This window comes from Trichoderma gamsii (assembly GCF_001481775.2).
Source record: "Trichoderma gamsii strain T6085 chromosome Unknown Scaffold_67.2, whole genome shotgun sequence".
NCBI lineage: Eukaryota > Fungi > Ascomycota > Sordariomycetes > Hypocreales > Hypocreaceae > Trichoderma > Trichoderma gamsii.
Window position 1 is genome coordinate 113,525 of NW_020171404.1, and position 12,073 is coordinate 125,597.

General features: G+C 47.9%; 5 protein-coding genes across 5 annotated transcripts; 3 read left to right on the forward strand and 2 right to left on the reverse strand.

Moving 5' to 3' along the window:
• Window positions 1-827: 827 nt before the first annotated feature.
• TGAM01_v210632 (hypothetical protein) lies at window positions 828-2,298 on the reverse strand (the record flags this gene model as incomplete). Its single annotated transcript, XM_018810032.2, has 3 exons — window positions 828-849; window positions 904-1,689; window positions 2,147-2,298. 3 exons carry the CDS (start codon window positions 2,296-2,298, stop codon window positions 828-830), a joined length of 960 nt encoding a protein of 319 aa, XP_018656782.2.
• Window positions 2,299-5,810: 3,512 nt separating this feature from the next.
• Window positions 5,811-6,596, forward strand: TGAM01_v210633 (hypothetical protein; the record flags this gene model as incomplete). Its single annotated transcript, XM_018810033.1, has 3 exons — window positions 5,811-5,882; window positions 5,944-6,186; window positions 6,243-6,596. 3 exons carry the CDS (start codon window positions 5,811-5,813, stop codon window positions 6,594-6,596), a joined length of 669 nt encoding a protein of 222 aa, XP_018656783.1.
• A 1,193-nt stretch (window positions 6,597-7,789) lies between these two features.
• TGAM01_v210634 (hypothetical protein) lies at window positions 7,790-8,330 on the forward strand (the record flags this gene model as incomplete). The annotated part of the gene is made up of 2 exons (XM_018810034.1): window positions 7,790-7,942; window positions 8,025-8,330. 2 exons carry the CDS (start codon window positions 7,790-7,792, stop codon window positions 8,328-8,330), a joined length of 459 nt encoding a protein of 152 aa, XP_018656784.1.
• Window positions 8,331-9,876: 1,546 nt separating this feature from the next.
• On the forward strand, window positions 9,877-10,854 carry TGAM01_v210635 (hypothetical protein; the record flags this gene model as incomplete). Its single annotated transcript, XM_018810036.2, has 3 exons — window positions 9,877-10,319; window positions 10,455-10,721; window positions 10,809-10,854. 3 exons carry the CDS (start codon window positions 9,877-9,879, stop codon window positions 10,852-10,854), a joined length of 756 nt encoding a protein of 251 aa, XP_018656786.2.
• Window positions 10,855-11,834: 980 nt separating this feature from the next.
• Window positions 11,835-12,035, reverse strand: TGAM01_v210636 (glyceraldehyde 3-phosphate dehydrogenase; the record flags this gene model as incomplete). The annotated part of the gene is made up of 1 exon (XM_018810037.1): window positions 11,835-12,035. The coding sequence occupies one exon, from the start codon at window positions 12,033-12,035 to the stop codon at window positions 11,835-11,837; it is 201 nt and encodes a 66-aa protein (XP_018656787.1).
• Between the last annotated feature and the right edge of the window lie 38 nt (window positions 12,036-12,073).

The following is a 12,073-nucleotide window of genomic DNA, read 5'->3' on the forward strand; positions in this document are numbered from 1 at the left end:
GCAGCGATATAGCTGAGTTGAGAAGCTCTGAGCTGATGGATGTCTTGGTAGACAGAGCAGTGTTGTGATGGGAGAGTTGTGGGTGATGGAATGGAGATGCGATTCGTAAAACGAGCAAGACCGTGCCTGCGAAAGAAATAGAAAAATCCACTCCCAGGAAATTAAGCCCTGCGCACTATATCACTTTGCTCCAGCAGCAGAGTAAAAGTGAAAGCTTGGGGCGGTCAAAGTGAGTGGCTCTTCGGCCAGCGGTCAGCTGCCAGCTGCTGGAGCGTGACGAAATGACTGGACTGGCATAACGGTGCTGTGTGAGTATGGCAGTCACTGAAGCAAACAAAGAAGGGATTTCTGCGAGCGGATAACAACGAGGAAGACAGTTTAGAAGTGATGAAAGTATCCCAATTTGTGAGCTCCTAATCTACTTGCCAGTTGGATGTCGTCCAAGCTCTAATAAATATACCCATTTGCACTCCCGGCAGCATATCATACCGTCTGCGCCATACTATATCCCTTGTGGCATTGCCCAAGGTCATAGCCGTAAATCATATGATCATTCAAGTCTTCAAGAAACGCTAAAATTATATGCCAATTCGAAAGAGAAAAAAGATAAAAAAAATGAAAGCCTTGTAGTTCTGCATTGAGAGGCTGCAAAACACAAGGCAAATTATTGGCAGTATCTCAGCAAGTGAGATACAGTCAGGACCAAAAGATAACAAACGCAAAATAAGCTCGCTTGAACGCGCCAAAGGTCAGCAAATATGCTGCCCTCCACATATGTCGAAACGCTATGTGAAGGATCTAATTCAAATTCAAGCTTCAAGAGCATGCTACGCTTCTCTGTATCCAAAACTATAATCTCTGTCAGTCATGGCAGTAAACGTGCAGCATATTAGCAGGACTTACTCTGTTGGATATGGGTCTGTCGCATCTGTGCCGTTATGTGCAGCTAGAGCTAAAACAGCCTCATCGTCGAGAGCCGAATCTTGGGTTAGATCGTGAGGTTCTAGTCTCTGACGCTTGGCAGGATGTTCATCTGTGTCTTCATCGCCACTCTGTACGGGATCTAGCTGAAGTTGGTCTTGAGAAGTTGCCGAGTCAGCCTCAGCGTCAGCCTCGGACTCGGCTAGATGACTGGAATCAAGGTGATTTGAAGCTTGAGCAGAGATATTGACGCCTTCAGACATCTCCGCTTTGAGCATCTCCTCTTTGAGCTGCGGTGGAATCTGAGACTGGTGTTGTAATTGCTGCTGGAATTGCTGATGCTGAAACTGGTGTTGATGGGGGTGTTGAGACTGAAGTTGCGGATGTTGATTCTGCTGGATAGGCATGGCATGAGGAGCCATCTCTGGTCCCTGTCCGGGTATAGAGTGATTAGGTACCATAGTCCCAGGCACCATAGTCCCAGGCACCATAGGCCCAGGAAGCATTGTAGGGGCAGTAGGAGAGATGATGGTGGGAACGTTAGCAGGAACAACCGTGGGGGAAGCCTCAGTATCAGTAGCACCATCAGCGTCGTTTGCGCCGGGCTGAGCTGCTTCTGAAGCTTGTGACTTGCGAGGGCGGCCTCGACCAGGGCCTGGTCTTCTCGTTATGGGATTCAGGGTTGGGTCTGCGCGCCGAGCGCTATCAGAGTGAGAGCCATCCGCTTCATTCTTATTTTGAGCTCTCCTGAGGCCCTGAAAGTGCTGTCTGTGGAGATGTTGTTAGCCACTGTGGAACCAAAGAAACAGTCATGGAGAGATAGTGGTGATGTTTGTCGTGGAATTGGTCTAAGTGAAGGGATAGAAGATGTATATGTAGATGAATTCATGCCTCTAAGATACAAGGGGTGATGAGCATATACGCGACAGGAGTGATTGGTGTAAGTAGACAGGTATTTCAGAGGGTGTGTAAAAGCAGTGGGGATGGGTATTGCTGAGAATAAGGAATATGGTACAAAGGACCCATGGAAGCAGTTCGTCTTTGGTACAATATTGATGGACGATGGTCTGAATAGCATCCATTCGCGATGTATGTGTGACAGACATTCGCCAGGTCAAAGCTCACGCGACTGCGATCTCATGTGACCAATTGAGCATAGACGAGGCTGAGATCAGGTCGAATTGGATGATAAACAAGCTAATAGATCATGATAAAAGGTACCTACCGACATCCTTCATTGGTAAAGCCATAGCCGAGGCCACGCATATAATTGCCGATGGTGGTCCATTCGGCTCCGCTAATCACGCCAATGTTTTTGACGGATAAGATGGTGAAGAACAGATCTTTATCTGCCCTGTCATTCCAGTTCTTGTTCATAGTATCGAAATGATATCACCGCCCAGCAGAGACCATGTAGCAAAAAAACAAACAAGCCCAAAAAAAGGTAAACAAGCGAGTACCGGAGGGCGGTGGGTCGTCGATGCTCTAGGCTGGATTGTCTTGGTGGCCAGCGGTGAGATAGAAGCTGTTAAGAGCAGAGGGCAATCAAGGGCAAAATTGGTAGTGGGAGAATGGGGTACGGATGTACGCAGAGGAGGATGTTGGGATGGGAGGCCCGTGCACCCAGGAAATAGGATGGCCGGAGCGCGGATCAAGAGATAGTCCGCGCATGTAAGTGGTGGGAGCTGGCAGATGCATGCTGTGTAAGTGTCCCGCCAAACGCCGACACAGCGCGTAGTACAAGCTGCAAGATGGCTGAAAAGAGCGAGCTCGTGCTTCTACCAGCGTCTACAATATACCCTCTGCTTTCTCCGCCAAGATTACAAGCTTGCCTGCGACTTGAGAGCGGCATGTAGCATATTGAGGGCGGCGATGCTGCGACTTAGCCGGCATTGGCACGGGGTTTACCCGTCAAGGTTTCCTTTTTCTGCTCAATTACCCTCCCTCCCTTTGCTCTCTAGCGCCAATAGAGGGGAACGGCCTGATTCCAGTCTGGTCGCCGGAGAAGAGCTGATGACGCCAGTACGGAGAGCCCCGAGCAAGCGCCGGACGAAAAGAGCAAGCTGTCGGACGAAAGTAATGCCACAGGCTCGCTGGAGCCCCGGCCAGTGAGTCAAAAGCGCAGCAACATTATTAATGAGACGCAGGGAGATCTGCACCTGCAGCCGTCTTTTGCTTTAGTCGCAAAAAAAGAAAAGAACACACGAAAGCTCTGTCATTACAAAGTATGGGGTTCATAGGTGGATGTCGGATGTGTAGGAGCAGGAGGAAAGCTCAAAAGAGACGATGCAAGAACATTAATGTAGGACGACGGGATATCCCGTATTCCATATCATATGAAAGATCTGATACTGCATTGGGTGATATAGCAGGTAGGAGGCATAGCAGTATAAATGTATAGTTGGCAGAATTACTGGTAGGGTGCTGTAGTAGAGGTTTGGTTAGTAACAAGTCTCCCGATCTACACTGGTAGCACCAGTGGTGAGCATCGAAACAAGCGAGAGACAGCATGGCCTATGGTATCTCGCATCTATCGAGCCACTGCAGCGCCAACGGCAATCTCAGAACGCCGCAAAAAGCCTGTTACTAATCCTGCAGGCAGATCCCATACCAAGATACGAGTTCACGTCATCCCTGAGCACAGCGACATTTCCCAGACGAAGGGCTCAGTTGGACTCCCTGTCGCGTCTTTAGTCTGGCGCCTCTGGTTGGTCATCGCCCACCGCCCCACAGTCCAAGCGGTCTCACGTGCTTTCGCGAAAACCTGGCGACGCAGCAGGTGGATCCCCTCGTTGCTTCCCCAAAAATTTCGCGCCCCATCGCGTCTCCCCGACGCACCTCATCCGAATCCCCTCCACGACGCCCAGATTAGCTGCGACGCCCGGATGCGACCATGGAGGCTGGTGAAAGTGGCATCAATGGGGTTTGAATAGTCGATTTCATAATATCGTAAATTTTCCGCATTTCCTTATGTCGTCTCGTTGTGAAGTTGACACTCGAAAGTGGCAGCTTTTGTTGCTACGGAAAGCTCAGAAAAACTTCGCCCCTCCTCGCATGGTAGCCCGCTAGCTCCGAGCAACACAGACAAGGGCGATGAAAACGACCGGTCGGTGAGGATGGGATGGGAATGGGATGTCCCCTAGCTAGATTTGGTTGGGGCCTGTAATAATTCACTTGCTACGCTCACGGCCGGCAGGAAGGCGCAGCATTTTTGATGAATCTAGATTGAGTGAGGCAAAGGGAGCGAGCGAGGTTATAGCGAGATCAGATAAGAGTACGACAATCGACAAGTAGAGCGAATACTGCGCTTAGATCAATTGCCAGCATCAGAATTGGCTTGATTGACGGGACCTGAGTATCATAATTACGACTAGGCTAATTGATAGTCTTGCGACAGCATCTTGGTTGGCCCAATGACAGTCGAAAGGATGAGCATCGCTGCGTGGAGCTGCGCTCGCTCGCCCAAAGCTTCTTCTTTCTATCGCAACGCCCCTCCTCTTGCATGCGTAATTTTACCGCTACGCATTAGTCTTTGCTTTTTGCTGGGAAATAATAGATGAGTCACACGGGAGTTTCACTTTCATTTTTTTCTTATGCCGGATGAGGAGCCCCTGGTTTGCCTTATCCTTTTGTTAGATGTGATTCGCTTTCATGAACTTGGCTGTGACGTTGGAATTTGGGCTGCTTCGGAACGCAGGTGCTTGCTTGGCACATGCGGTCGCACCAATTTCAGAAGCTGTACAATCCCAATGCAATTTGGGTTGAACTCTATGACGAAGAATAAAAATAAAACGAAACTAAAAAGTGATATCAAGATCCGAGATTTGGAAGCAACGCCAGCAAATCAAGCTCTCTCTTTTCTTTTTCTATGAGTAGTCCATTCAGTTGTCGCCACCGTCTCCCGCAATCAGAAGTCAGCCAACTTCCATCAGTGGCTTACAGGGGGCCACACCAACTGACAGCGGCCCTTTCAGCGCACCCCCTCCATCCCTGTTTAGCGGACGGCCTGCCACTTTACGCGCTGCAGCCCCGTCCAGTCCCACCGTACCACCCGCCTTTCTCCCTCCAGAAGCCGGAGCCCAGCGCCCAGATCCAGGCAACCGCAGGCCCTAGGCCAGAAGATATCTCTGATTTGGTCTTAGACATGGCCTTTTGGGAGGGGGGGCGTCCATCCGGCATGCGGATTTCTCAGCCCGACGGCAAGTAGTGAAAAGGCAAAAAACGAGACGAGCGAAGCAAATGTAACACCAGATGGAGTACGAAGGGGGCCCTTGCTGGGGGAGCTTCGTTCCTGGATCCTTGCAGGTGACTTTATCGAGCTTTTTGCCGCTAGCTGAGGCTGTTTATAAGAGACGGCCGTCCTGCTGGTTCCTGGCTTCGTCCTCTCTCTCTTTTCTGGTCTCAACCCGTGAGTGTCTAGTCTGAAGCCTTGCTCGTCTATTCGTCATCGTCATTGTGCGTTGAAAATCGCATTGTTTCTCGGCTGTCAATAGGAAGAGCCTCAAGTTTGATCTTCACTTCGATCTCACCCGGTTCTCGATCTGTATATCATTCACGCAGTTTCGAATCGCCCTCGTCTCCGCCTTTTCCCTCCATCTCTTTTGATAGATCATAAGCTTTTAATCTCATCATACGAATTTCCCATCCGACGATATCTTCGATACTTCGCCATCTTTTTTCTCTTGCTCTTTGATTCGTAACTTGCGAATTCATCGCCACATCCCGGGGAAGCAGTCGTTGCCCCTAGGCAGCTCGGCATTGTTCTATATTCAGCTTTCTTGCTACATTATTTGCTTCGAGCCACATCTGTCGGGCCGTTAATTCTACTTTTGCAATTACCTCATCATCTTCTCAACGCAAACAACACATTCCGCAACAACCTTGTCATCATGTCTCCTAACAGCGACAATGCCATGGCCCGCTTCTTGTTCGCCATCCTGAAGCAGAAGAACCTCAGAGACGTAGGTTTTGCATCTCTTCAGGCTACAACCGATAATGATTCTAACTCTTCATCTCTTCTAGATTGATTGGAGCCAGGTAGCCGCCGATCCCGTCCTCATAGAGCCTATCGCCAATGGCCACGCTGCCAGAATGCGCTTCTCCCGTTTTCGATCAACAATCACCGGCCACAAGCCGACAAAGAGAGGAGGCAAGCCATTTGATAAGAACCGAGTCTCCAAGTCATCGAAGAAGGAGACACAGTCCAAGAAGGAAACGCCCATTAAGCCAGAGCCCGGCTCATCCAACATCTCTTCGTACCCTCTGGTAAGATTGGCTGTCTAGCATAATCTCCGTTACATGCGACTAACAACTAGGTGCAGTTTTCTCCAGAGTCTTTTGCGTCACTCACATCTCCTTACATGGATGATGCGTCTCCCTACCTTCAAGACGGTGATGATTTCAGCGGCCGCTTTCTCACACCGTGTAGCGATGACATGGCTCAAGGCCTGTCCATCTCTCCCTCTGTCCTCCAAGATCTTCAACCTGCGAATGGTCTGATGTTTCCTCCTCTCGATGGCAACTCGGATTTTATGAACCATGCCGGCCATGACCACGCTTTCGATGTTGCTTTCGATTTGAACCGATTTACCTCAGGCGACGTCAACAGCCAGGGTGTATCTCAGTCTGGCGGCTCCCAGCCTCTTGGCGGCGACTGGGACGACCGACACTTCTGAGCTGGTTTCATTTAGCACTTTCTTTTCTCAAGCGATGTGTTATGAATACAAAAACAAAAAATCGACCAAAAAAACAATTCCAAGGAAGTCTGGAGCGCGGTTAAACTTGCTTTTATGATTTGATGATTTTAGCCACGGCGGGTGGCCAATTGGTTTCGGGTATATATCCCCATTTCCTCTCTACGGAGAGAAGAACGGATCGGTTAGGTATTTGGAAGACGTGAAAATTACTATAAGGGCTTATAATAGCATGTGTATAATTAGCGAGGATAAAAAGGATCAAGAGTATCCGTCCTCTTTATATTTTTTTCTTTTTCTTTTTTCAGCCATCAGGATTCCGATATAGCTTAGTAGTACCAATGCAAAGCCAGCTATTGAGCGCTGAATGCTATCTTCTTGCTTTTGTGATAATGCAAAGCCAATCCTGCAGAAAGATTAATTCTTCAAAGAATATTAGCTGCCGTCATCTAGAATAACTATTTCAACAAGTACAATATCCTTAATAGGTAGGCTGGCATATTAGATATGTACTTCTGCCCTCTTTATCTCAATTATTTTATTCAAAAGCCATTAGAGTATTTTCAATGTATGTAAAGGTAGCTACCCTTATCCAATAACCTCTCAAAGCCATTCAGCCCCAACAACCGCAAAATAGCAACATTTTGCCAATACATTCTATTGTTCTATGAACTGCATGCGTGATTCACTTTGCAGCCGAGTGGCTTAAATTCAACTGCTGCTAACACCAAAGTACACCGCCAGTTGTAACAGCTGGCGTTTGGTGTCAAAGCACGGCCATTCTTTCAATTTCTAGAAATCAAACAGATTTCTGGTGGCAGCTATTAACCCAGGTATAAATTTCCTGCTTTTTTCACATCTCTCTTTCTTTTGTTCTCTCAACCTAAACACAAACATATCCAAGCTTTTCCCGCACCGCACAACTTGAGCAGATTTTATCCCCTGCTCACCAACAAATCATCAAGTAAGTAAAGCATTTCAGCTATTCCATCTTGGATTTACAAGTAGGTCTTTGTTAATATTTCCATCTTTCTTTTTTTCTTTCTTTTTTAGAATAGGAAGAAACAAATACATTAACATTGTCTTTAATTTCTGTTCCTTTACTGATATTAATCTGCAAGAAGCCCTATCCTCAAGTCCTCCTTTCATCCACCAAAAGCACAACGAATTGAGCCATGGCCGACAAAACTCCAACCAAGCGTCCAGAGCCTACAGCTTCTGAGGCCATGTTCTTCTTCGCCATTGTCAAGCACACTCGCAACCGTGCGGACATTGACTGGGACGCCGTTGCTCAAGAGCAGGGCTTCAAGAACGCCGAAGTCGCCAAGGTTCGTCTCTTATCGTCTAAGAAACATCCATTTCCCCTACCATACTTATCTTTCCTTTCATCTAACTTGATTCCTTGCATAGGTTCGCTTTGGTCAAGTCAAGCGCAAGCTCGGCATCGACCCCAACGTCACCCCAAAGAAGGGCAGCAATGCCTCTCCCGGCGGCGCCTCGACTCCCAGCAGGGTCCGCAAGACGCCCACCGGCCGTACTGGAACCAAAGGCAGAGGCCGTGGCAGTCGTGCCAAGAAGGAGAACGACGAAGCCGCCGCAGCTGAGGCTGAGGCTGGAGACGACACCACCACTGCTGTGGAATCTTCACCCTTTGGCAAAGGAGAAGAGGATGACAGCATCAACTTCAAGGCTGAGCATGGCGAGGACCCTTTCTAAAGCCTTTAGGGTTAGGGTTCACCTCTGGGAAGCTTTCCCCAGGCGCCCATCTGCTATACCCACCTTGCTTTTTGAGGAAGAATATGGGATATCTATTGTTTGCCATCTGGAATCATATTTGCTCAGATATTGATGCATTACAGTCAAGATTGGAGTGACTAGCTGCGTGGAAGGGAACTTTAAGATGAATTTGGAGATAATGGCTACGGAAAGTAAGCAACACAGCACCTAGTTGAGATATGGTGGCAATTGAATTGAGGCCTTCTCAGGTATTCAAGCATATACACTTAATTCTCCATTATAGTATCCTTTATGTGCTTGCGGCCTTGATTACCCTGTGCTCTTGTGTTTATTGTCATCACCTTGGCCGTTTTTCTTCCTCGACTACCTTTGAATACCTACACCTTTCATCTGCTAGACACGAGCATGAAGTGACTTTTCTCTCAAGCCCAATTCACTTCTCTGCTTAGAGCCTGACATTCGCCTTACCGTTGGCACCCTTACACCGCCAATCTGCTTCCAACCAATACATATACCACCAACAACCCAATCCACAGCTTATTATCTTCAAGCCTTCAAACTAGACAAAATTAAGAACAATCAACGCATTTGCCAATCTCAATTCAACAAACAAAACATTCATCATGCCTCGCAAAGCTGCTTCGGCCAATTCGGCCCCAGGTCTGGCCTCTTCCGCTTGGGACAAGGTCGACTTCCTCAACGACCTGCTCGTCGCCTTTTACCAAGCGGGCAACCATACCAACAGCTTCAATCCGCAGGTCAACACTGCCATTGTCGAGTTTCTTACTTCTCGAGGCTACGATACTTCGTGGAGCGCCATCCGGTAAGAGGGCTGTTTCTTCTGTGTTATTTTTTTATATTGGTTTATTATGTCTTCTTTTCCTTCCCTCTCCTGCTCTTTTTCACACCACCACATAGATGTGATTTTGTTGCCAAAATGCAACAGTCTTCACCGCTTACAGCCATTTCTCCAAAAAGCAAAGTCATGTGCAAGCGGCACGGCACGGCATAAAAGCATGCCTTTCTATCAGTTCCTCACTCTCAATTCACTGAATCTTTGTCTTTTCATCACCTCTTCTTCTCCTCTTCCCATTCCTTCACTCTTTCATAACATCTCTATATCCCAAGACTTTCATCTCTCAGCTTTTGCACTTACAAAAACCCACCTTTGTTCAACTTCAAGATCACCATCTACACCCAAGCATCACCAACCATGTCTGCTTCTCGTCAAATCATGAAATGGAGCCCTCAAGTCCACGAAGACATCCTCATCGCCACGTTCTGCAACCTGAGCCTCTCTTCAGAGCAATGGGCCAAAGTCATGGCCGATCTCAGCAAGATGGGCTACACCTTTTCCGAGGGCGCGCTTCGGTACGTTGAGATTTTGGGCCAATGGCATTTCACCAATGGCAGTTCACCCATGGCAACGAGGCCTGCATATACCGGCCTGCATATATCGGCCTGCATTCAACACCCCTGGCACCTGTGTTTCACTCTGCCAGTTGGGGCGGAGAAGACATGGAGAATGCATAGCAGAGGAAAAAAAAGAACGGCAGAACTGCTCGCCTATTTGATGCACTGCATTCACTCTTATCTGACCTGTGCACTACTCCATTCCCTTACATATATGCACCACACTCTTTCCATCCCATCACGCACTTCTTTCTCTTCAGCATTCACTCATCAACCCATCATATCAACCATCTCCATCCAAGCCTCAACCTTTTTCTTTCCCACTATTCATCAGCCAAAACTTCATTCTTTGCCATCTCAAGTTACAATGGTCGCACCAAAGTCCAAAGATGCCATGCCATCGGGCAGCAAGCCCACCCGAGGCTGGGACGCGGCTGCTCACGAAGCGCTTCTCTTGTGCGTCATTGATGAAATCAAAGGCGGCAAGGCTTTCTTGACGGAAGTCACTAGACGGATGCAAGAACGCGGATACAGCTACAGCTACGATGCCATAAAGTACTTACAAGCAACTCTTTCTTCTTCTTCTTTCGACAAAGCCTTACACTGTTTCCTTTCAATTTGTCTATTTGAAACAAAAATAAAAGAAACTGTCTGCATTGCTAACATCTTATGCCTTCTCTTCTACTCTAGTCAACATGTTCAAAAGTTGCGCAAGGCTCGCGACACCAATGGAATCGTCACCGCGTCTGATCCGTCCGCTGCTGGAACCTCCAAGGCTTCCGCCACTCCTCGCAAGGCGGCGGCTACTCCTCGCAAGCGCAAGACTCCAGCCAAGAAGGAATTCGACGAGGATGACGAGGACGACGACGTCAAGCTCAAGTTAGAGCAGGCCGCCGAGGACGATGGGATGGACAGCCCATCTATCCGTCCCTTCAAGCGCGCCAGAGCCAGTGCTGCGTAAGTATTCTTTTTACGAAAAGTACGCCTTCTTCAATCAGTCAGATCTATAATTCTAACATGTATCTTTCTCCTTCTTCATTTCAGGTCTTTCGACGGATTTGGTAGCCTGCCCAATCCAGATGAGATCTAAGCTTACATCAAGAGCTGGCTGAGTGGAAGGAAGCCACTGTGGAGGGACGATTCTTACGTTATTATTGGAACTTCAATGGGTATTTGGCAAGGGACTGGAAGGAAATGAAATGCATCTAGGAAATGGTCAAGGCGGCATCTTATTACGAAGCGAACATTCAAGCAAGTATATACCGTCTCATAACGACAGGGAACAATTGCAACACAAGGATTCTATTATTGGCGCTATTGGTCTTCAAAGTTGTGAAGGTGATGTCTCGTAGAGAGAGAACAGATAAAATGATGTTTCTCTGTCTGCAGGCTGGTATTCTTCATGCCCAGTGTAAGCACCTAATGGCTATGGGGCTTTTAGGTCAACGTAACTTGGAGGGCGGCTAGTTGCCATCTCAAGTACGCCTTCATCGTGACTTTTCCAGTAATTTACCAAATGCTACAAAAGAGAGTAATTCTCCAGCAAAATCAGAAGAAACCATTGGAGATGGGCTGCTTAGAAAACCAATGACCCTCTCAGACGGTCAACCTGGGATACTGATCAAGTTGATGTTAAACAAGCTGAGAATGGCAAGGGTTTTCATCAGCTGTCACGCGTCAAACTATGAGACATCACAAGTGCAAATCAAACGGACAGATAAAAGTGGTTGAGCGGATTGGCTCTATTTTTCATGGCCATGATACTATCATATAGGCTCAGTATGTACCAGAGCCTATGAAGCTAAAGCTACTAGCAGAAAGTTTGCATCGCCAGATCCATAAGGGCATTAATTTTTTTTCCCCAAGGGGGTTGGAGTATCTTTAGGGGTTGGAGTATCTTTTTTCTCTCCATTTCGGTTCCAAGCTCGGAAATACACAGCATGAGATCTATCTTCATGCTGGCGTGCGGTAGCTGTTTGCACCCTGCTTTCTCTTTTTCTGGTGGTTGTTTTTTCGTCTTGACAGTGTAGTTACGCCCATCACTGGGCCCATCTAGCCCGAGTCAAACGCTTATTTCTTGGAGGCATCGACCTTGGCAACGTGCTCCAAGAGGTCGAGGACACGGCGGGAGTAACCCCACTCGTTGTCGTACCAGGCAACAAGCTTGACGAAGTTGGGGTTCAGGGAGATACCAGCCTTGATATCGAAGATGGAAGAGTTGTTGTTGCCGAGCATGTCGGTGGAGACGACCTCATCGTTGGTGTAGGACATGATTCCTATGACAGAGTGAGTTTTCTGTTGCTTTTGTT